We start from the raw sequence: 22,047 nt of genomic DNA, 5'->3' as shown, positions 1-22,047 counted from the left end.
GGCAAACCCTCCCCCATCTCACCATCCGGTAGTACAGTTGATATTTTTTGAGGTTTTCATGGACATCATGTTGAGATCCAGTCTTCCTTACATTTCAAGGTTACAGCTGTATTTGCAGGCTGGCTGCTGGTTAGTCTACCAGACCAAACCTATTGATATTTGTCTAGGAGGTTTCCGGAACGGCTAGTATATAATTTCACTGCACCTACTCTGCCAGATAGCGACTGGAGGCTGCATTGTCGAGCCCACATTGTCAAGAGCTGTATCTTCTTGCAGTGTTGATGCTATATCTAAAAGTTTTTTTACTTCATGGAGAGGACATGCTGTATGAATAGCATGTCCTCACCACCTTTTCCTACTTATTGAATACATCATAAATTGTCAAACTAATAAACTTGTCATATTTTTTTAATAAACTTATATTTATTTATTGCAGGTAGCCCTCGGTTTACGACGGTTTGTTTTGTGATGATTCACAATAACGACGGTTTTGAAACCAGAAGGCCAAAAATGTTGAAAAACACTAAAAAATTTCAAAACTGCACAACTATAAATACCGGGTATGATGCAAAGAAACAGCACAATCAATCAGAGATGAGAGCTGTCCCCATCTACCGTCTAAGCCAATCAGGGTAAGGTGGCCGGAGATAAGAGGAGAGGAACACTCAGTTCATTTATTGGTGTACTGTGTTGTTGGGCCACTATTTTACAGTGTCAGTTTGTGTTTTAATTAGAAATTTATTAAATTAATAAAATAAGAACTGCCATGTCTAGTAAGAGAAGTGCATTAAAGAGAAGTAAATGTTGTCAAGTCAGTAAGAGAAGTGCATTAAAAGTCACTTAGATCTATCACATTGGAAAAAACAATGGAGATAATTCCAGAATGGAAGATGGTCAGACACGGCCTAATGTGTGAAGTATGAAATTGCCTCCATCGACTGTGACATAACAAAAAATGCAGATAAAATAAAACAGTCAGTGCAACATGCTACAACAGTAATGCGAGGAAAGTGAGTTATAGCAGAAGTAAACTTTTAGGAAAAACCAAGAAATTGTTGTCATTGTGGGTGGATGACTTAAATAAAAAAAAATAAAAATAAAAAAACATTCCATTGACTCAAGCTGTTATTACTGATAAGGCAAAGTCAATTTTTGAAGATCTTGAGGAAAAAAGAGGGTGGTGATGATGAGACATTTTTAGGTAGCAAGGGATGGTTCATGTGATTTAAATCTTGAAGTAAGTGCCACTGTGAAATTAAGTGGTGAGGTGGCAAGTGCAGATCCTGAGGCAACTGCAGCATTTCCTGCAGAGTTTCAAGCCATTCTACAATGTGTGTGTGTGGCATAATGTGTGAAGTATGAAATTGCCTCCATCGACTGTGACCAGTGGCAGATTTAGCACTTGAGAGGCCCCAGACGTAATTCAATTTTGAGCCCCCCCTAAATATTTTCGGTACCACTGCAGTGTGAATTCTACGTGCGCGTTTTTACTACAGCATTTAGCATTAGCATTAGCATTAGTAGAGGCATATGATGCAAGAAAGCAAGCTTATTCAGCATCAGCCAAAAAAAAAAAAAAAAAAAACCACTCCCATTTCACCCCTCCGTTCGTTCGAAATACCTGACCAGTTGAGCTTTAAATTTGTTTAGGCTATCAACTTCAACAACAAGTGATGGAAGTCGGTTCCACCAACCAACCACCCGCTGGCCAAAGGCAAATTTCCGCACATCTATCCGACATCCGTCCTTCCTCAATTTGAATTTATGCCCTCTGAGGTGATTATTCTGAGCAAGATGAAGAATCCCATTGGCATTGAGCATGCTCAAACCATTCAAAGCCTTATACACCTCTATCAGATCACCTCGCCGGTGCCTAGTCTCCAGACTCTGTAATTTGCAAAACTTAAGCCTTTCTTCGTAAGAGCAACCCTTTGTTCCATTCACTAATCTTGTTGCCCTTCTCTGTACCCGTTCCAGCAGCTCTACATCCTTCTTGAAATGAGGCCTCCAGACCTGTATACAGTACTCAAGATGTGGCCTAACCATTGCCTTATACAAGGGAATAATCACCTCCTTATCCCTGCTAGAAAAATTCCTGTATATCATTGACAAGACACCATGAGCTACTCTTGCAGCTCGTCTGCACTGCTCAGAGAACTTCATATCTGCCTGCACAATTACCCCCAGGTCCTTTTCATTCTCCACCACTGTCAGTGTAGTACCGCAGAGTTGATACGTTGCTCTGGGGTTACTGTTTCCCATATGTAGTACTTTACATTTGTCAATGTTAAACTTCATTTGCCACCTCTCAGCCCATCTGTTCAACCTTTCCAGATCCTGTTGCAGCAGCATAGCGTCAGTAGTGTCCTTAACAACCCTGCCAACCTTTGTATCTCTGCAAACTTGGACATTAAACTTGATATCCCATCATCAATATCATTCATAAACACCGAAAACAACAACGGACCCAACACTGAACCCTGAGGAACTCCACTAATAACATTAGTACACGTTGAGCTGTGTCCATTGATTACCACTCTCTGTCTTCTGCCACTCAACCATCCCCTTATCCATAGCAGCAATTTGCCTCCAATGCCACACTGTTCCAATTTGTGCAGCAGTCTTCCATGTGCAACAGTATCAAAAGCCTTTCTAAGATCCAAATATATAATATCAAAGTTATTCCCTGCATCCAGTTCTTTTGTGACTACATCATAGTATCCAATCAAATTGGTCAGGCAAGACCTGCCCTTAACAAAACTGTGCTGCGTCTGAGCTATAACTGAATTCTTGTCTAGATGATCCTGCAGTGCTTCTTTAACCAGTGCTTCCATTAATTTACCTGGAACAGAAGTTAAACTAACAGGTCTATAATTACTTGTGTCAGCCTTTGATCCTCCTTTGTGAATTGGGGTTATATTTGCACATCTCCAGTCTATGGGTACCTCCCCTGAGTCCAAAGAAGCTCTCATAATTATGGCTAGGGGTTTGCTTACTTCCTTTGCTGCCTCCTTTAATATAACTGGATAGATCCCATCCACCCCAGGTGCCTTTTTTATGTTTATCCTCAACAATCTCTCCTCCACTTTCCTCTCAGTTATTACAAAATCATCCAGCTCACTGCCAATGTTTACTTTACCTACATCATTCTCCTTCCTGAATAACTCCTCATGCGTGAATGTAGATGCAAAATACTCGTTTAGATTGTTAGCCTCCTGAGCAGGATCCTCAACTGTTGAACCATCAATATCCAGTGGACTAATCTGATTCATCCCTTTCCTTCTCGAGTTTAAATATGTAAAGAACTCTTTTCTGTTTTTCTTTGCATCCTTTGCCAAGGATTTTTTGTAGTCTGCCTTTGCCTGCCTAATCTCCTTTGTGACTTGGTTACAGACCAACTTATATCTACCATAGGCTTCCATGTCACCCATTAATTTGTATGTATCCCATGCATTTTTCTTCTCTGCCACATGTCTCATTAGTTCATCTGACAACCATTTAGGCCTAAACCTTGAACAGTATTTCTTAGTTGGTATGTAAAGCCTGGTAGCCTCCAAAATTAGTTCCTTGAATGCTTCCCATTTTGAGTTTGCTGTTGGTAACATCATCAGTTGGTCCCACTGTATAGAATTTAAATACGGTCTCAGACCATCATAGTCGCCTTTACGAAAACAAAAACCCTTCCCTTTACCTCTGATGGTAGTTACCTCCTTGAGTAAATCCCACTTCAACACACTGTGATCACTGCCACCTAGTGGTTCATTTATCTGCAGATTTTTAATGCATGAAGAATCACTACTGATAATCAGATCAAGAGTATTGCTCCCTCTTGTTGCCTCACGAACATGCTGATGTAGAAAACAATCATCCAATAAATTCACAAAAGCCTTGCTAGTGTGCGAGTGACCAACCCACAAATTCCAGTCAATATCTGGGAAATTAAAATCCCCCATTATAAGACTCTCTGATTTACTGGCCCACTCTATTTCCCTGTACAATATCTTATTATACTCATTAGAGTCATTAGGCCTATAGCACACTCCTACTCTCAATTTTGATTTCCCTATGCTTATGTCACACCAAACTGACTCGACACTGCCCTGTCCATCGATGTCGACTGGCTTCACTTCCTTGGACTTTATGTGTTTCTTAATTAATAGCATAACCCCTCCTCCCCTCCTGTCCTGTCTATCCTTTCTATACACATTGTATTCCCCAAATTCCAGTTCCGCATTACTTATATCTGTGTGATACCACGTCTCTGATATCCCAACAATATCTGCCTTTGATGTTTTGAGCAATACCTCAAATTCATCAAATTTATTTACCAAACTCCTAGCATTGGTGTACACGCAGGTATACATGCACCTGTTTCTATTCTTAGCTACCCTAACACAACCCATGTGTTTACTTATACCGCAATGACTCCCAGCAGTCTCTGAAATATCCTGCATCTTGTTTTTCAGGCTTCTGCTCATTTCAATAGAAGCAGTGCAAGAATCACTTCCACCTCTGCCAGTGGCTACTGTTAATCTATTAGTTCTTGTATCCCCCCCCAACTAGCAGTTTTCTGACCCACCTAACTCTCAATTTTGCTAACACTGCCTCGACAGCATCACCAAAAATTCTTGCACCCTTTCTATTTAAGTGTATCCCATCCCTGTAGAAGCAATCTCTCCTGTTAACAAGTACAGTCCAGGCTGAAAAAAATTCTACCCCTTGAGCCTTGCACAATCCCTCCAGGGCCGAATTGATCGACAAGGCTCTCATCATATACTCCCTCCTATCGTGTCTGGGCAGAATTGCAGACACTTTCAAATTCAACCCTAATTCACGGCTTTTTTTCAACAGTGACCTGTACTTGCTAAGTAATTCCACCGGTCTCCTACTCTAGCACGCGCTCTAGATTTGGTTTTAATCATTTTGGTTGCACAATTCTTTCATACATATTTTAACTAATGTTTAATTGAAAAAAATGGCACAACTAAGCATTAATGATAATACGTATTCTACTTCAGATTCACTTAGTTCGCATAGATATTTCATATAATATGTAGGGATATTCGCATAAGAGTTTACTAACTTCTCATATTAAATTATAGTTTTATTCAGTAACAGTAAATGATGAGTGTAAAAATTAAAAATGAAACAATTTTATTTTTTTTTGAGACCTGAGATTTGAGGCCCCCCTATTTAAGAGGCCCCAGGCATGTGCATGTGCAGAAATCTGCCGCTGACTGTGACATAACAAAAAATGCAGATAAAATAAAAGTCAGTGCAACATGCTACAACAGTAAGTGCGAGGCAAGTGAGTTTTAGCAGAAGTAAACTTTTAGGAAAACCCGAGAAATTATTGTCATTGTGGGCGGATGACTTAAATAAAAAAAAAAAAAAACATTTAAATCTTGAAGTAAGTGCCACTGTGAAATTAAGTGGGAGGTGGCAAGTGCAGTTCCTGAGGCAACTGCAGCATTTCCTGCAGAGTTCAAGCCATTGTACAGGAGGGTAATTATCCTTCTGATCTCATTTTTAATGCTGATGAGACTGGGCTTTATTAGAATAAATTGTCATCACGAACCTTCTTTGTCCACGAAGAGCAGTCTGCACCAGGTTTCAAGGCTGAACAAGACAGGCTAACGTTTCTGCTGGACACAAATGTCTCTGGCAGTCTAAATTGCTGTGCAGCAAACCCTAGGGCTGCACATAGCAATAACCCCGCCTTGATCACCTTTATTCCCTATTACCCAGACCTATTACCCAGACCTGTCACAACAGCTCTCTAAAGTCTTACAGTGCTTGCAGCTTCCAGGCAGGAAATTGCAGTCCCTTGTCTCAAGGGTAAAAACACCAATCCCCCCCCCCACACACACACAAAGCAGTTCGGTGTACCACATTTCCTGCTGCCCTGGCTGCTGTGTTGGTGAATCTGGCAGGAGACTCAAAGATTGCAACTCTTAACATGAGAGAGCAATCCATTCCGCGGATTTGGAACACTCAGCGATCGCAGAGCACTTCTGGCCTACCCAGCACAACATCAGCCCATGCTGCAACATTGAGATTATCGACTAATCTCACTACTACCATCGTCACGTCTGGGTGGAATCGCTCCACATTTCATGTTGTCGTTATGCCTTTAACCGAGACAAAGAAGGATGCATCCATCACATCATTGAAGCAGCCATCCTCCTGAATGATAAATGTTGGCGCATGCAGCATACCCAAGTGTTGCAATTACAACCACAAGCCTCTACTTCCAACTGCTGATTGTTATCTGCACCTCCGTCATGCATTAACCTCACATAACTGCCATGACTGTGCACCTGATAAAATTTTTATCATTTTTGTAATAACGCTCATTTTCCAACTGAGGAAGGACTACTTAAGTCCAAAAGCTTTTGATGATTGATTTACTTTATTTTTAACTTGTTTTTAATTTTAAAGAATTTTTACTGAAAACCTGTTGTTTTATCCGTCATCTCAGTAAAGCTGAATTATTTTTCTAAAAGTTGCAAAACATTTATGTTGTTACCTTATCAATCATAATTCAGCAGGCAGCTGTGGTGCCTCCGTAGCCAGGTGTGCAGGAGCAGCAGTGCATAGCACACGCTTCTTGATTAGACCGGGGTTCAAGCCTGTGACCACTGCATATCCTCTGAGCAATATGGCCATAGTTGCTAATGCTCCTAAAAACCAAAATAACAACAACAGCAGGCATCTGTTTGCAGGAAACAAATCTAATTCCACCAATAAAGAGGTGGAATTATATTTGTTTCTTGCAAACAGATGCCTGCTGGATACACTTTACTGACACGATAGAAATGCCTCAACTGTTGCCTATTGAGGCATTGGCCATACTGGTGGATTCCAGAATACCATCTGAACATATTGTTTTGTACACAACTACGAGGCCATTATTTTGTGCATTGATATGTTTATTCACTTACTCATCACTACCTCTCACTGAATCATCTTTTTGCTAACACAGACCTTGATGATTCTCTCAAGCACTTTGTCAGGAGATTTTCAGCATTATCATCCTTTAAGTGATTCTCCAACTACATGGACAATGTTGACTAATTGAATCTGTATATTCACTCAAACCTTACCCTGTTAAATATTGGCATACACACCAATCTGCATCTTTCCATTGGCTCAACCTCAGCTAATGATCTTTCCATCTGTTCCCCATACCCTAGTATTGAACAAACAGTACTGAATAATCTGTTTAGAACAATCATTTCCCAATAACTTGCAAACCAGCCCTGTGCAAACATCAACTTGCAGAAAAAATTGGTGAAATGTTTAGAGGCATATTGGGCAAAATATAAACCTTTGTCTCATTAGATGGATCCTTTGACACTGTTGCTGAACACATTACATGTCAACTGCTAGGTGCAATCAGTAACATTATCCTGCCATAATCCAGTCAGATGCATAATGTAATGAGGCATATAATGCAGCCTCATTACACCAGGAGTTAAAAAGAAAAACAAGGTGTAGAACTTGTTTCAAAGATTCCCTACCACCATAAGCTTAAATCAATTACAAGCTTAAAGCAAAGGCATATTGCATAAGAAGCCAGGCAAAACTTCTGAATTCATTATGCTTTTGCCATCACTCAAATTTCTGACACATCTAATAAAAGGGTGCGTAGCTGAGTAGTCAGGCGTGCCTGTGCATAAGTACACGTGCATTGAGTGACCCAGGTTCAAGCCCGTGACTGCTGAATACGGTGCTGTTTCTTGTATTCTCGCTACCTTGTGAACTCCTCTGACCGCGTAGTCGTCACGGAGTATAAACAGAAATTTTATTTAATTTTGAATAAGATTAGGCTGCTAAATGGCAAACCTCCTCCAATCACCTCCCCATTTCTTAAATGGAATGTGCAGGAATGATCATCTTACAAAGAGATGGGATATCAGATATCAGCATTACCTCAGCATTCGAAAAAATTAAAACTGTTGTTACAAAAAAAAATGCAATTTTCTCACAAACTGGTTTTAACCCTGTAACCAGCCCTTTATAGTAACTGAACTGAAGGAATATTCTACTTCATGCCTCATCATTTAGATTATGCGGCATTATATCATATACTGACCTTCTCTAATTGAATGTTTTTTTGGAACATTGTTATTCTAGTTCCTGACAACATTCAGTTCTTGCTTTTCCAAAACCTCTAAAAGATCACTTATATTCTCAAAATTACTATTACTAATAGTAAAAGTACTCCCTTACTAATATTGTATTGTATTGTATTCTATTGTATTGATAAAACTCAGCAAAAGATAAGCTTAGAAATGCAGACGTTAATGTATAAAATCAGTATGGTTTTTGTAAAAATGGGTGCTCTTAGTCAAAGCAATTTAATGTTCTGAATGCATTTCATAAGAAATGAGCACTTAGTAATAGTATATATTGATATGGAAAAAGCCTTCTACACTAGTTGTTATGGCATCCTAAGTTTCCTGCATACTCTAGGAGTATGAGGCAACCTGTCATTCTTTATTTAGAAATTTCTGCAGCACAGAACATTTCAGATTTATTATCAAAATGTGTCATCACAGTATTTCATTCAAGATGGAGTGCCACAGGGCTCTGTGCTCAGTGCTACCCCTTGTTTTTTTTTTTTTTTTATGAAAACCCCAAACACGAAAGGTATCAAAACCTATAGTACTAAGTACCATGCATGGGTTTGAAGGAGAAGTATGGGGGGGGGGATGCCGGAAACTTTGCTCTAGAGACTAAACGTGGGTTTCACCACTTCAAGCCTCCAATAAGCAAAGTGGTGGTATTTCACTGGTTGATGAAAGTCATCTACCACCTGGATGCAATTAGAATGAACAATGTAACAAAATCCCAAGTGCTGTTACAAGATATTCATATGATCTTACTGTTTCATGATACTCCTCCAGAATGTGCTCAATAGAACAACAGTTGCTAATTGCATTAAATAATCTACTTCTGTGACGAGTCATAATGAATACAGTCCTTATTTTCAGAACAAAAAGTACATTTGTACTTTTTACAGAAAACTGCTCTGTAAAAAGTACAAAATACACCCCAACCCTAAACTACATTAACCAATCACAGAATACTAACAGCATACAGTTTATGGGATATACACATTAACTGCATCATGATGAAAATGTGCATCATGGGATTTTTAAACCACTTGGAGGGAATACCACCTGACTTTAGATGTTCTTTGAATTTGACTGAAAAACTATATTTTTGTCATGCAACCTTTGCCAGTGGCTGACTAAATCAGCTATAGTGAGAAGAAAGCAAAAAATTGTCCATATATATCCAATAATGTAATTTATATGGATCAACTTAGTGTAATAATACCCTAAGAAATGAATCAATGAACTTTTACATCCTAATTTTGAGAGAAATAAGATTCCAATTAATTCAGACTCAGAAAAAGAAGTGCACTCTACACTCATCAGGAATTTTTGACAAAGTGTTGGATTGTGGAACTAAACCACTGCCTTAATTTGCTGATTAATCTCAACAGAATCCAGAAAATCAAACCAAGATGGAAAGAATGAAGGTTCAGTGGTGGTGGTGTAAAGGATGTTAAAAGAAATGGGACAAAGTATTTGTCACATTTTCTTTAAATATCCATATTTCTTTTAATGATGGTAGTATTTGAAATTTGAAATAAATTTTAAAATGTTTCCAGTAGCTCTACAAGCAATCTCATAATATAAAAAATATTCAAATTTTTTTCATTCTAGGTCTCTTTAAATTGACTCACTCCTAAACTTAATTGTCAAACCTTGTATATTGTTTATAACTGAATTTAGTTATTTAAAATTTTTATGCTATCAAATGAAATTTATTATTGACTATGTGGACACCTCTAAAGGCATGATTAAATTAGATTCTGTTTCATTTTTTGCAAAAATATCATTCCTAATTTGGTTAGTAACTCCCAAAGTTAGTTTTCTGAAATTACTATCACATTTAATTTTCCAAAACTGGACTTAAGAGCAAAATGACAATTATAGAATACTATTATTTTAAAAATCTCCAACAACCAATCAGAAAAATAAAATAAAAATGAAATTAAATTAACATAAAGTCAGTTACTCTGTAATATTTGTGTAAATATAGCTATAAAATATAAAACGGTTATCGTATTGATGTGTAAGCTATTTTTTTTTTTTTTCTCTCTCCTGCTTAATTTATAAAATGTATAATAACAAATTCCATACTATATCTTTTAAAACTTTTTTTTTTTTTTTTAATATTCAAGTGATTGCTGCCATAACCATATTTTCAATTGGTTTACACAGTGATATTTGTCATTTTCCAATGAAGCTAGTTCTGAAACGCTAATGGAACTGATATACGGGTGACACTCAAGTCAAGTAGACCCAATTTCGGTGAAGTCCGGACAGACTGTTACAGCCCAATCCTCTGCTTGCACTTTAATGATGGTGGGACTGTTAGTAATCCTGGGTATGACATCCATGTACAAGCACTCTGTGGGTGACAACCCAGGTATGAACCAACGTAAGCAGGGGTCGAGGTGTGGTACCACACCGCATGGAGGAATGCCGCCCCTGTTGTTGTTATTTAGGAGCATCAGCAACTAAGGCCATACTGCTCCGGGATATGCGGTGGTCATTCCCTGACCTTTCCGCATCCTCCGTATTTGGTGGTGACGGGCTCGAACCCCGGTCTAATCAAGAAGTGTGTGCTACGCACTGCTGCTCCTTCCCACCTGGTAGATGACTCTCATCAACCGGTGCAATACACCACTTTGCTTATTGGAGCCACTTGAAGTGGTGGAACCCATGTTTAGTCTTCAGAGCTAAGTTCCAGTCAACTCTTCCCCATCTCTTCCATCATGCAGTATGACTGATTACTTTTGAGGCAGTAGTAGTAGTAGTGACATGTGATGCAAGAAAGCAAGTGTATGAGCTTATGCAGCATCAGCCAAAAAAAAAAAAACACACCATTCCCTCCAAATGCCTGTCCAGTTCCTCCTTAAATTTATTTAAACTATCAACTTCCACAGGGTGCCTCCGTAGCCAGGTGGGAAGAAGCAGCAGTGCGTAGCACACGCTTCTTGATTAGACTGGAGCTTAGCTAGGGCATTGTCGAGGCCACGTTATGTCAATGATCTGGGTATATTCTTACCATGTGTACGCCATATCCAAAATTTCATTGTCGAGGCCACGTTATGTCAAGGAACTGGGTATATTCTTATCATGTGTATGCCATATCCAAAATTTCATTACTTTATACAGCATGTCCCACCCACTCTTTCTTACTATTGAATATACCATGAATTATCAAACTAATAGAGTAAGCTTATCTGCAAAAAGATCTAAACCTCCCAAACAATTCCTAGTTCATTTCACAAATATACGTGGTCTCAGTTCTAATCTCAACAATGTCCACTTGCAGTCTGCCAAACCCATGTACTTTTTCCTGACAGAATCTCAGTTATCGGTTGATTCAAATACTGCTCATCTCAGTTGCCCAAATTATTCGCTGTATGATTCCTTTCACTTCAAAGGTTGTGCATATGTTCGTTCCAATATTCCCTGTCAAAGAATTGGTAATTTGATCTCTTCTCTGGCTTAAAATCTCTCTACCTCATTCTGTCAAATTCATCTGTTGTCTCTACCATTCTACCAACTCCACTAATCACTTGGAGCTCTTTGACTTCCTCTCTTTGCAACTTGACTTTCTCCAGTCCAACTTTCCTAACAGTGAGATAATTTTCTTTGGTGATTTTAATGTACACAACTCCAGCTGGCTTCGGTTTTCTAGTCACACCGACCCAGCTGGTCGAGATGCTGAAGCTTTTGCAATTTCTAATAACCTTGCACAGATTGTACAGTTACCTACAATAATACCATACAATCCTAACCATACAGCCAACACACTTGATCTTTTTCTCACAAACAACCCTTCCAAGTACATTGTCGAAGTGAGTGGTACTTTAAGTACCTCAGATCACAACTTGGTGATTGTCTCTTCGCCAATGGAGCCTTTATCTCATGGCTGTTCCCAACCTCGTATTGTTTTGCATTACAAGAATGCAAAATGCAGAATGACCTGCGAGATTTCTTTTCCTTGGTCATACTACTGTTTCTAAAATTATGATGTCAATGTTTTCTCTGATTGTATCAGTGAAATTATTCTTGTAGGAATGGAATCCTTTATTCCACACTCCACTTTAAAATCTCGTCCTTTATCTAAACTTTGGTTTTCCAATAAATGTGCAAGAGAAGAACATTGCATATTGTAATTGGCTTGTTTCCAATTCTTCAGTTTCATTTTCTGCCTACACCAAAGCTCGCAACAATTGTAAAGCAGTCATTAATCAATCCAAACTAGATTGTGAACAGGCTAAGAGTAGAAAACTTGCTTCTTGCCCTAATGGTAGCTGAGCATTCTGGTCTCTTGCAAAAGCTATTGGCCACAACTTTTGCCCATCTCTGCTCCCACATCTGCCAAAACAGATGGTTTTGTTGTCACTTCAGCCAAGGATAAAGCTGACCTGCTAGCATCCCATTTTTCTTCCAACTCACGTATTAATGATCTTGGAAAAACACCTCCCACCATTCTCAACACACTCCATTCAATGCCTTCTGTGGTCTTCCATCAAGAGGATGTCAGAAGGATTTTGACGAATCTTGATGCTGAGAAAGCTCCAGTTCCTGATGGTATTTCTAGAGGCAACCAGAGAGAGTAATACTCTTAATCTGGTTATCAGCAGTGATCATTGGAGTATTAAGAATTTGCAGATAAAGGAACCACTAGGTGACAGTGATCACAGTGTACTGATGTGGGATTTACATAAAGATTTAATTACCATCAGGGGTAAAGGAAAGGTTTTTGCTTCTGTAAAGGTGAGTACGGTGGTCTCAGAAAGTTTTTAAATTCTGTACAGTGGGATCAACTGACGATGTTACCAACAGTAAATTCTAAGTGGGAAGCATTCAAGGAATTAATCGTGGATGCTACTAAAAGTTTCATACCTATTAAGAAATATTGTTCAATGTTTAGGCCTAAATAGTTATCAAATGAACTAATGAGACTCGTGACAGAGAAGAAAAATGCATGGGATGCATATAAATTATCAAGCGACTCAAAAGCCTATGGCTGATATAAGCTAGTCTGTAATCAGGTCACAAAGGAGGTTAGGCAGGCGAAGGCAGATTACAAGAAATCTTTGGCAAAAGATGCTAAGAAAAAAAGGAAGGGGATGAATCTGATTGGTCCACTTGACATCGATGGTTCGCCTGGTGATGATCCTGCACAGATAGCAAACGAACTGAATGAGTATTTTGAAAATGGCAGAAGGTTATCAAATTGTAGCAGGATACTTAATGATTTTGTAATAACTGAGAGCAAAGTGGAGGAGAAATTGTTGAAGTTAAACATAAGAAAAGCACGTGGGGTGGATGGGATCTATCCAGTTATATTAAAGGAGGTGGCGAAGCAACTAAGCAAACCCTTAGCCATAATTATGAGAGCATCCTTGGACTCAGGGGAGGTTTCCACGGACTGGAGATGTGCAAATGTATCCCCAATTCTCAAAGGGGGATCAAAGGGTGACACGAGTAATTACAGACCAGTTTGTTTAACTTCTGTTCCGGGTAAAATAATTGAGTCAGTTAAAGATGCATTGCAGGATCATCTAGACAAGACTGCGGCAATAATTCGGACACAGCATGCGTTTGTTAAGGGAAAGTCTTGTCTGACAAATTTGATAGGATATTATGATGTGGTTACAAAGGAACTGGATGCAAAAAATAATTTTGATATCATATATTTGGATTTCAGGAAAGCTTTTGACACTGTTGTACATGGATGACTATTGTACAAATTGGAGCAGAATGGTATTCAGGGTAAGTTGCTACAATGTTTAAAAGGATGGTTATGTGGGAGAAGACAGAGGGTGGTAATCAATGGGTGCTGCTCTTCTTGGACTAATGTTATTGGTGGAGTCCCACAGGGTTCGGTGTTGGGTCCACTGTTGTTTTGTATATTTATCAGTGATATTGATGAAGGTATATCAGGCTTAATGTCGAAGTTTGCAGATGATAAAAAGGTTGGCAGGGTTGTTAATGACACTAATGGCAGTGTGCTACTGCAACAGGATCTTGATAATTTGGGCAGATGGGCTAAGAAGTGGCTACTGAAGTTTAACCTTGACAAATGCAAAGTATTGCATATGGGTAGAAGTAACCCCAGAGAAATGTACCAACTGTGTTGTACTACACTAAAGGTGGTAGAAAATGCAAAAGACCTGGGAGTAATTGTGCAGTCAGATGTGAAGTTTTCTGAGCAGTGCAGACAGGTTGTCAGGGCAGGTCAAGGGGTTTTTTCAATGATATATAGGAATTTTGCTAGCAGGAGAAAGGAGGTGATTGTCCCTCTGTATAAGGCAATGGTCAGCCACGCCTTGAATACTGCGTACAGGTCTGGAGGCCTCATTTTAGGAAGGATGTAGATTTGCTTGAGCGTGTACAGAGAAGGGCTGCAAGATTGGTGAGGGGAATGAAGGGATCCTCTTACTTAAGTTCTGCAAATTGCAGTGGCTATAGAATAGGCACCTGCACAGTGATCTGATTGAGGTGTATAAGGCCTTAAATGGGTTGAGCATGCTGATTTCTCATGGGATCCTTCCACTAGTTCAGATTACGAACCTAAGGGGGCATAAATTCAAATTAAGAAAGGACAGATGTAGAATAGATATGCGGAAATTTGCCTTTAGCCAGCAGGTGGTTAATTGCTGGAACAAACTTCGAACTTTGTTGTGGAAGTTGATAGGTTGAATAATAAATTGAAGGAGGAACTGGACAGGTATTTGGAGGGAATGGTGTTATTTTATTTTTTTTTTTTGGCTAATGCTACATAAGCTCATACACTTGCTTTCTTGCATCACATGCCACTACTACTCTTACTTTTTCTCCACTTGTTCTCGAAACCTGTGCTCCTGTTTTTTGCCACCTTTTTTACTTTCTTATTCCAAAGGTGTTTTTCCTTCTTGGAAATTTCTCATATCCAGCCAGTTCCTAAAAAGGATGACAAGTCCCTCCCATCCAATTATCGTCCCATTGCAATTACTTATACTCTTTCTAAAGTAATGGAGAAATCAATTAACCGCCAACTCTTACAACTACCTAGAAACCTTCCGTCTGATCAACAATCGCCAATATTGATTTACATTAGTGTCGATCCACTGGTGATATTCTGGCTTATGTTACTCATTTATGGACAAATTGAATGGAAAAGTTCTGTGAAACACAAGCAGTTGCTCTTGACATCTTTTTTGTAATTGATTATCGAGTTTTCTCTCTGACCACTCACTGACGGTGATGGTAGATGGCTCTCTGTCTTCTAACTTCTCCACTAATGCTGGTGTCCCCAGTTCTTTCCCCCAATCTTTTCCTCTTGTGTATTAATGACCTTCTTCCATTGACTGGAAATCAAATCCATAGTTTTGCCGATGATTACACATTGCATTCCACTTTCCATTCTGAGAAACCCTGTCCTGCTAAATCAGCTTCAACTTCTCGAAAATCTGCTACCAATTCCTTAAATGCCGATCTCCAGGTAATTCTCCAGTGGGGCAAAGACAACTTAGTTGATTTCAAGCCTTCTATAACTCAGTCTTGTCTTGTCTCTCAGCAATTAGGGTTCTTCCGCCCCTATGCTTAGCTTTGGTGGCACTCCAATTTCTAGGAAAAATGATATATCTTTATTGGGGATTACCTGACTTCTAATGTCTCTTGGCACAAGCACATTACAAATATTGCTTCCTCTGCATCAAAAAAACTTGGTTTTCTCTTTCACTCTTGGCATTACTTTTCTTCGAAACAGCTGTTGACTCTGTACAAATTGCAAATCTCCACCCTACCATGAAATATTGTTCCCACATCTGGGGCAGTGCTCCCAAAACCTCTGTCAGGTTTCTAGATTCCATTCAGAACAGTGCAGTAAGGTTAATTAATGACTCATCTTTAACAGAGTCTCTTCACTCGCTCTCTCATAGACATTCTGTTTCTGCTGCATGCCTCTACTACAGATATTTCCATGAGCACTGTTCTGAATTGGAATCTATAATTACCGCTCTCTCTTTCAAAACAGTCCAAATACGTGCCGCCACCAGCCAACATCAATTTACTATCCAACTTCAAATTCACAGAACCAAATTTTCATCTTCCTTGTTTATTCATTCAACTGCCATTTTCTGGAACAACCTTCCTTCATACGTATTTCCTGAAAATTACAGTGTACAGAAGTTCAAGTATAATGTCAACAAATATCTTCTTTCCTATTCTCAATCTCCAACCCAAGCATAGTACTAAATACTATAGGTTCTAATACCTCTCGTGTTTGGGGTTTTCATAAAAAAAAAAAAAAAAAAAAAACTTCAATTGCAAACCCGTACACCTTGGGCCTAGGTGAATTTTGAGAAAAATGTTTCACCGAAATTTTTATTTATTTATTTTTTATTTTATTTAAAAGAGCCTAACAAAGTACTGATATCAAAAATGAGCTGAGATCTTGAAATATTTTGTTTTTAATGAAATTTTTGTTAAAACAGTATTTGTTGTAATGGGATTTTACTGTATCTACAGAAGTGGCTATTCTTAATGTTAATTTTGTGCATTCAAAAATTTTAAAGGATATTTTTTTTTTTTTTTTTTTCTTTTTCCAGAATCTGAACAAATAAAAGCAGCCTTGAAGAGAGGGTTATTAAATACCAAACCAGTACTTCCACCAATTCAGTACAATAAAAGGTAATTTAGTATTAGCATTAAAAGGCAATGTTTTTTTTTTTTTTTTTTGTTGCTGATTCTGTATAGCAATGGTGCCCAACATTTTCCAGTACAGGGGCCGTATTCAAAGTTAGATTTGTTTCACGAGCCGCACAGAGTGATTCGCCGACCGGGCTAGCCGAGTGGGTAAAGTACCTGCCCGGCAACCCAAAGGTCGCGGGTTCGATTCCCGCCTCGGGCTTGGATCAAAGTACTGCAAAAACCTTGGGAGGTGCAATATGGCCACAGAAGCCGATGCGCCAACAACTACCAAATCAAAAAAAAAAAAAAAAAAAGACAGAGTGATTCGAGAAAAAATCGTCACATTTTCTATATCTTGTTACTCTTAAAGGGAGTTTCTATTTTCATGTTACCGTTTTTTCCTTTCAATCTATATATAAAAAAATGCAAATTCCCAACACATTTATGTGTAACAAATCTATATCAGCGATTAATTTTTTATATTTTATTAAAATAAAAATATTACTTACTTACAGGTTGAGCACGCTGAATTCTGATGGGATCCTTCCACTTGTTCAGATTACGAACCTAAGGGGGCATAAATTCAAATTAAGAAAAGACAGATGTAGATTAGATGTGCGGAAATTTGCATTTAGCCAGCGGGTGGTTAATTGCTGGAACAAACTTCCATCTGTTGTAGTGGAAGTTGATAGGTTGAATAAATTTAAGGAGGAACTGGACAGGCATTTGGAGGGAATGGTGTGTTTTTTTTTTTTTTTGGCTGATGCTGCATAAGCTCATACACTTGCTTTCTTGCATCAAATGCCACTGCTACTACTACTACTTTTTTTTTTTTTTTTCCTAAATACTTTACTTTTGTTTCTGTTTGAAATACTTCTGCTTTTAAATGCTCATTTTAGAAAATTCACAACCAGAAAAGGATCACTGCTTTTCAATATTAAGGTGAATAAATAAATATAATGATAAACCTAAAATTGAAATATTCAAAAATTTTATTAAATACAATACACAGTAACATTTACTGGACAAAACTTAACATTTAATGAGATGATTGAGGCTGGATATTTTTAAATAATTGTTCAAAATTTGGTTGCAAATTTGTGATGCCGGTTTCAATACATAATGAAGATTATGTCCTCATGGTATTTCTCCACTTGTTCTCAAAACCTGCGCTCCTGAACTTATTCCTGTTCTTGCCACCTTTGTGTTTCTTGCCACCTTTGGAAAAACACAAATGTGTTTTTCCTTCTGCTTAGAAATTTGCTCAGAAATATCCAGCCAGTTTCTAAAAAGGGTGACAAATCCCTCCCATCCAATTACTTCTACTCTTTACGAAGGAATGGAGAAATCACTTAACCATCAACTCTTAAGCTATCTATAAACCTTCCGTCTGATCAATGATCACCAGTATGGATTCCATCAATGTCGATCCACTGGTGATATTCTGGCTTATGTTACCCATTTGTGGACAAATTCAGTGGAAAAGTTCGGTGGAAAAGCTCTTTACATCTCAAAGGCTTTCGATCATGTTTGGCATAAAGGTCTTCTAAACAAGCTTCCATCTTATGGTTTGCTGTTTTTTGTAATTGGATATCCAGTTTTCTCTCTGACCACTCACTGAGGGTGATGGTAGATGGCTCTCTGTCTTCTAACTTCACTACTAATGCTGGTGTCCCCCAAGGTTCAGTTCTTTCCTCCACTCTTTTCCTCTTGTGTATTAATGACCTTCTTCCATTGACTGGAAATCCTATCCATAGTTTTGACGATGATAGCACATTGCATTCCACTTTCCAGTTTGAGAAACCTTGCCCTGCTCAATCAGTTTCAACTACTCGAATATCCACAATAAATTCCGTAATATTCAATCTCCAGATAATTCTCCATTGGGGCAGAGACAACTTAGTTGATTTTAATCCTTCTAAAACTCAGTCCTGTCTTATCTCTCGCAAAAAGGTTCTTCTACTCATCTTTGGTGACACTCCAATTTCTAAGCAAGATGATTTATCTCTTTTGGGGATTCCTCTGTCTTCTAATCCCTCTAGGCATAAGCACATTACAAATATTGCTTCCTTTGCATTGAACAAACTTGGTTTTCTCTTTCGCTCTTTTCGTTACTTTTCTTCCAAACAGCTGTTTACTGTGTACAAAAATCGCAAATCTGCCAAAACTTCTCTCAGGCTTCTAGATTCCATTCAGAAGAGGGCAATTAGGTTAATTAATGACTCACCTCGAACAGAGTCTCTCCACTTGCTGTTTCATAGATACACTGTTTCTGCTACATGCCTTTTCTACAGATACTTCCACGGGCACTGTTCTTCTGAATTTGTTCTTTTATAATTCCCACTCTCTCTCTCTCTCTCTCTCTCTCAAAACAGTCCGATCACATGCCGCCACCAACCAACATCCATTTACTGTCCAACTTCAAACTCACAGAACCAACTTTTCATCTTCCTCGTTTATTCATTCAACTGTTGTTTTCTGGAACAACCTTCTTTCATATGTATTTCCTGAAAATTAGTGTACAGAAGTTCAAGTCTAATGTCAACAAATATCTTCTTTTGTCTTCTCAGCCTCCAACCCATGCATAGTACTATAGGTTCTAATATCTCTCTTGTTTGGGGTTTTCATAAAAAGAAAAAAAATGCTCATCTGTTATTCTGTTTCTTTATAAATATTTATTTGATTTTACGAGTGAAAAAATCTGCTTGCAAACATACATTGATCTGAACAAAGTTGCTATTTTCTTGGTATTTTCTTTTATTACCAGAAAATATTCAGATGGGAAAGCCTTGTAGAATTCAAATAGCTTATTTTTTGCAGTCTATATACTTATTTTTGAATCATATATTTGGCTTGAAGATCAATAATTTTAAGTTGCAATCTAGGATTGTAGTTTTCAGCTATAGAAGTAAATGGGTTCTCAAACAAAAGCTTATGTTTTTTCATGGGATGTTATATCAGAAAATCAACTTTCAAACTTGTCAGAAAGTAATTGTAATAACAAAAGGCAACGATTCTTTGGAAATGTTTCTCCTTTAGCTCAGTACAACATTCAAAATGAAATAAATTGTATTGCTCAACTGGGATTTAAATAATAACAATTTATTCTGAAATGATTTGAGGTCACCAAACAAATCATACCAATTTTCCTTTTCCTTGTAGTTTTAAATTAAGTGCATTTCAATGACTAGAAATGTATGTATGAATTGCAAGATCAAACAGCCACTCCATATTTAATAGTTGTTTTATTGGTTTCCCTCTTTTTTGTGTTGAAACATTCGGTGATGTTTCAACAGCCACATTAAGGCCATGTGATCTTGTAAAATTTACAGTTGAAATAACAACATTCATAACATGTTGGAGATACAATACTTTCCCATAAAGAGCTTCTTGATGCACAATGCAGTGAATTCCAATCAGAGTTTCAGCTCTGATATCTATCATTTTCTTGGTTATTCTACCCATAACCCAATGTTTTAACCAATCATATTTTTTGCACCGCCAGTTGTGACTCCTACCAGGTTTTTAATATTTAATCCTAACTTTTCGATAGATTGGAAAATATTTTCGAAAAGACTTTCCGCGTGGGCTTTATAAAAATTATTTGCAGGCTGTAGGTTGGACACCACTTTTGTATAGCATCACAATTTGTTTTCCTTGCCGGTCCTATGTAAGCATCAGAAAAAAAAAAAAGAAAGAAAAAAACCTTACCCACCTCATCTGTTCATCCCCTTTAATAATTTGTTTAATTCTTCCTTATTTTCATTCAAATTACCCTCTTCTATGCCAGATGGTAGTTTCAACAATCAAAGACTCAGTGGCTTCAAGCAAATTTTCACAATCTATTATTCAGACATTGCTTTCATTTTAAATTTATGACCCCTTACTTATGTTCTCCAAGAAAGTACTGATGCCATCAGCCTTTAGTTTACTCAATCTGTTTAGTCCTTAAACTTCAATCAGATCTCACAGGAGTGTAGTTTCAACACATCGCAACTTGCAGAGAAGTCTTTTGTAAAAGTCCCCTTTTGTGTCCTTAAGTAATATATATTTGGTGTATATATATATATTGTATCTATATATATATATATATATATATATATGTATCTATATATATATTGCTCTTTACTGCACCTGTTCCAAGAGATGCACATCCTTCTTAAAATTAGGCTTTCCAGACCTGTATTCAGTACTCAAGATGAGGTTTAGTCATTGCCTCATATAATGAGATAATCAACTCTTTGTACCTGCTGACAGAACTCCTATCTTTTGTTGTCAGAACCCATGAGCTATTATAGCAACCTGTCTATGCTGCTCAAAGAACCTCATGTCAGACTATACAATTACCCATAGGTCTCTTTTGCTCTCCACCCAATTGGTATGTTATACTGAAATTATTGCTGCTCATATACAATGCCTTGCATTTATAAATGTTAGACTCAATTCCCATTTCTTGGTTTCTTGTCATTAACCACCTAGCCAACCGTTATCAACCTTTGTAACTCTAATAACATTAGTCCAAGAAGAGCAATGCCAATTTATAACCAACCACTGCCTTCTCTCAATGAGCTAGCCTTTCGGCAACAACAGTAACTTGTCATTATTGCCACTTTGCTCCAGTTCATATATCACTCTTTTGTATGGAACAATGACAGAAGCTTTATTGAAATCTAAGAATATGTTGTCAGAATTACTTTTTGCATCCAGTTCCTTTACTGCATCCTAGTAGCTAATCAAATTAGTTATACTTAATCTCCCCTGTAACAAATTCATGCTGTGATTTCTGCATAACTCCATTCTGTAGTATTCCTTTAATCACTGGCTCCAATATTCTCCATGCTACAGAAATCGTCTGCAGGTCTATAACTTCTCATTTTGATCTTAGATCTCCTTTTGAAAATAAAAATAAACAATTCCACATCTTCAGCCTGTACAGACCACCCCTGGATTTGATGTTTTCTTGATCATTAGCATTAGTTGAGTCATATGATGCAAAAAAGCAAGGTTATAACCTTGCACCATTCAAAAATAAACCCCTTCCCATTTCACCCATCTGGTCACGCCAAATGTTTGTCTAGTACAGCCTTAAATTTATTTAAGCTATCAACTTCTACAACAACAGATAGAAGTCTGTTCCAGCAATCAACTACCCGCTGGCTAAAGGCAAACTTCTACACATCTATTCTGCAACTGTCTTTCCTCAATTTGAATCTATGCCCCTCAGGTTCATTATCGAGGCAGTGTTAGGTGGGTCGGAAAACTGTTAGTT

The 22,047-nt window shown here is 37.9% G+C and overlaps 1 protein-coding gene across 1 annotated transcript in view; it reads left to right on the top strand.

The window, feature by feature from the left end:
* Window positions 1-22,047, top strand: part of Su(fu) (suppressor of fused domain protein) — a 382,271-nt gene that overhangs the window by 180,442 nt on the left and 179,782 nt on the right. Inside the window, exon 7 of the mRNA XM_090385208.1 lies at window positions 16,697-16,778. Within this exon, the coding sequence (XP_090241334.1) occupies window positions 16,697-16,778 (82 nt within the window). The remainder of the gene's footprint in view (window positions 1-16,696; window positions 16,779-22,047) is intronic.

Source organism: Mastigoproctus giganteus, chromosome 11, assembly GCF_048544385.1.
Source record: "Mastigoproctus giganteus isolate SK-2022 chromosome 11, ASM4854438v1, whole genome shotgun sequence".
NCBI lineage: Eukaryota > Metazoa > Arthropoda > Arachnida > Uropygi > Thelyphonidae > Mastigoproctus > Mastigoproctus giganteus.
Note: the sequence above shows the minus strand (reverse complement) of the source record. Positions and strands in the feature narration are given on the sequence as shown.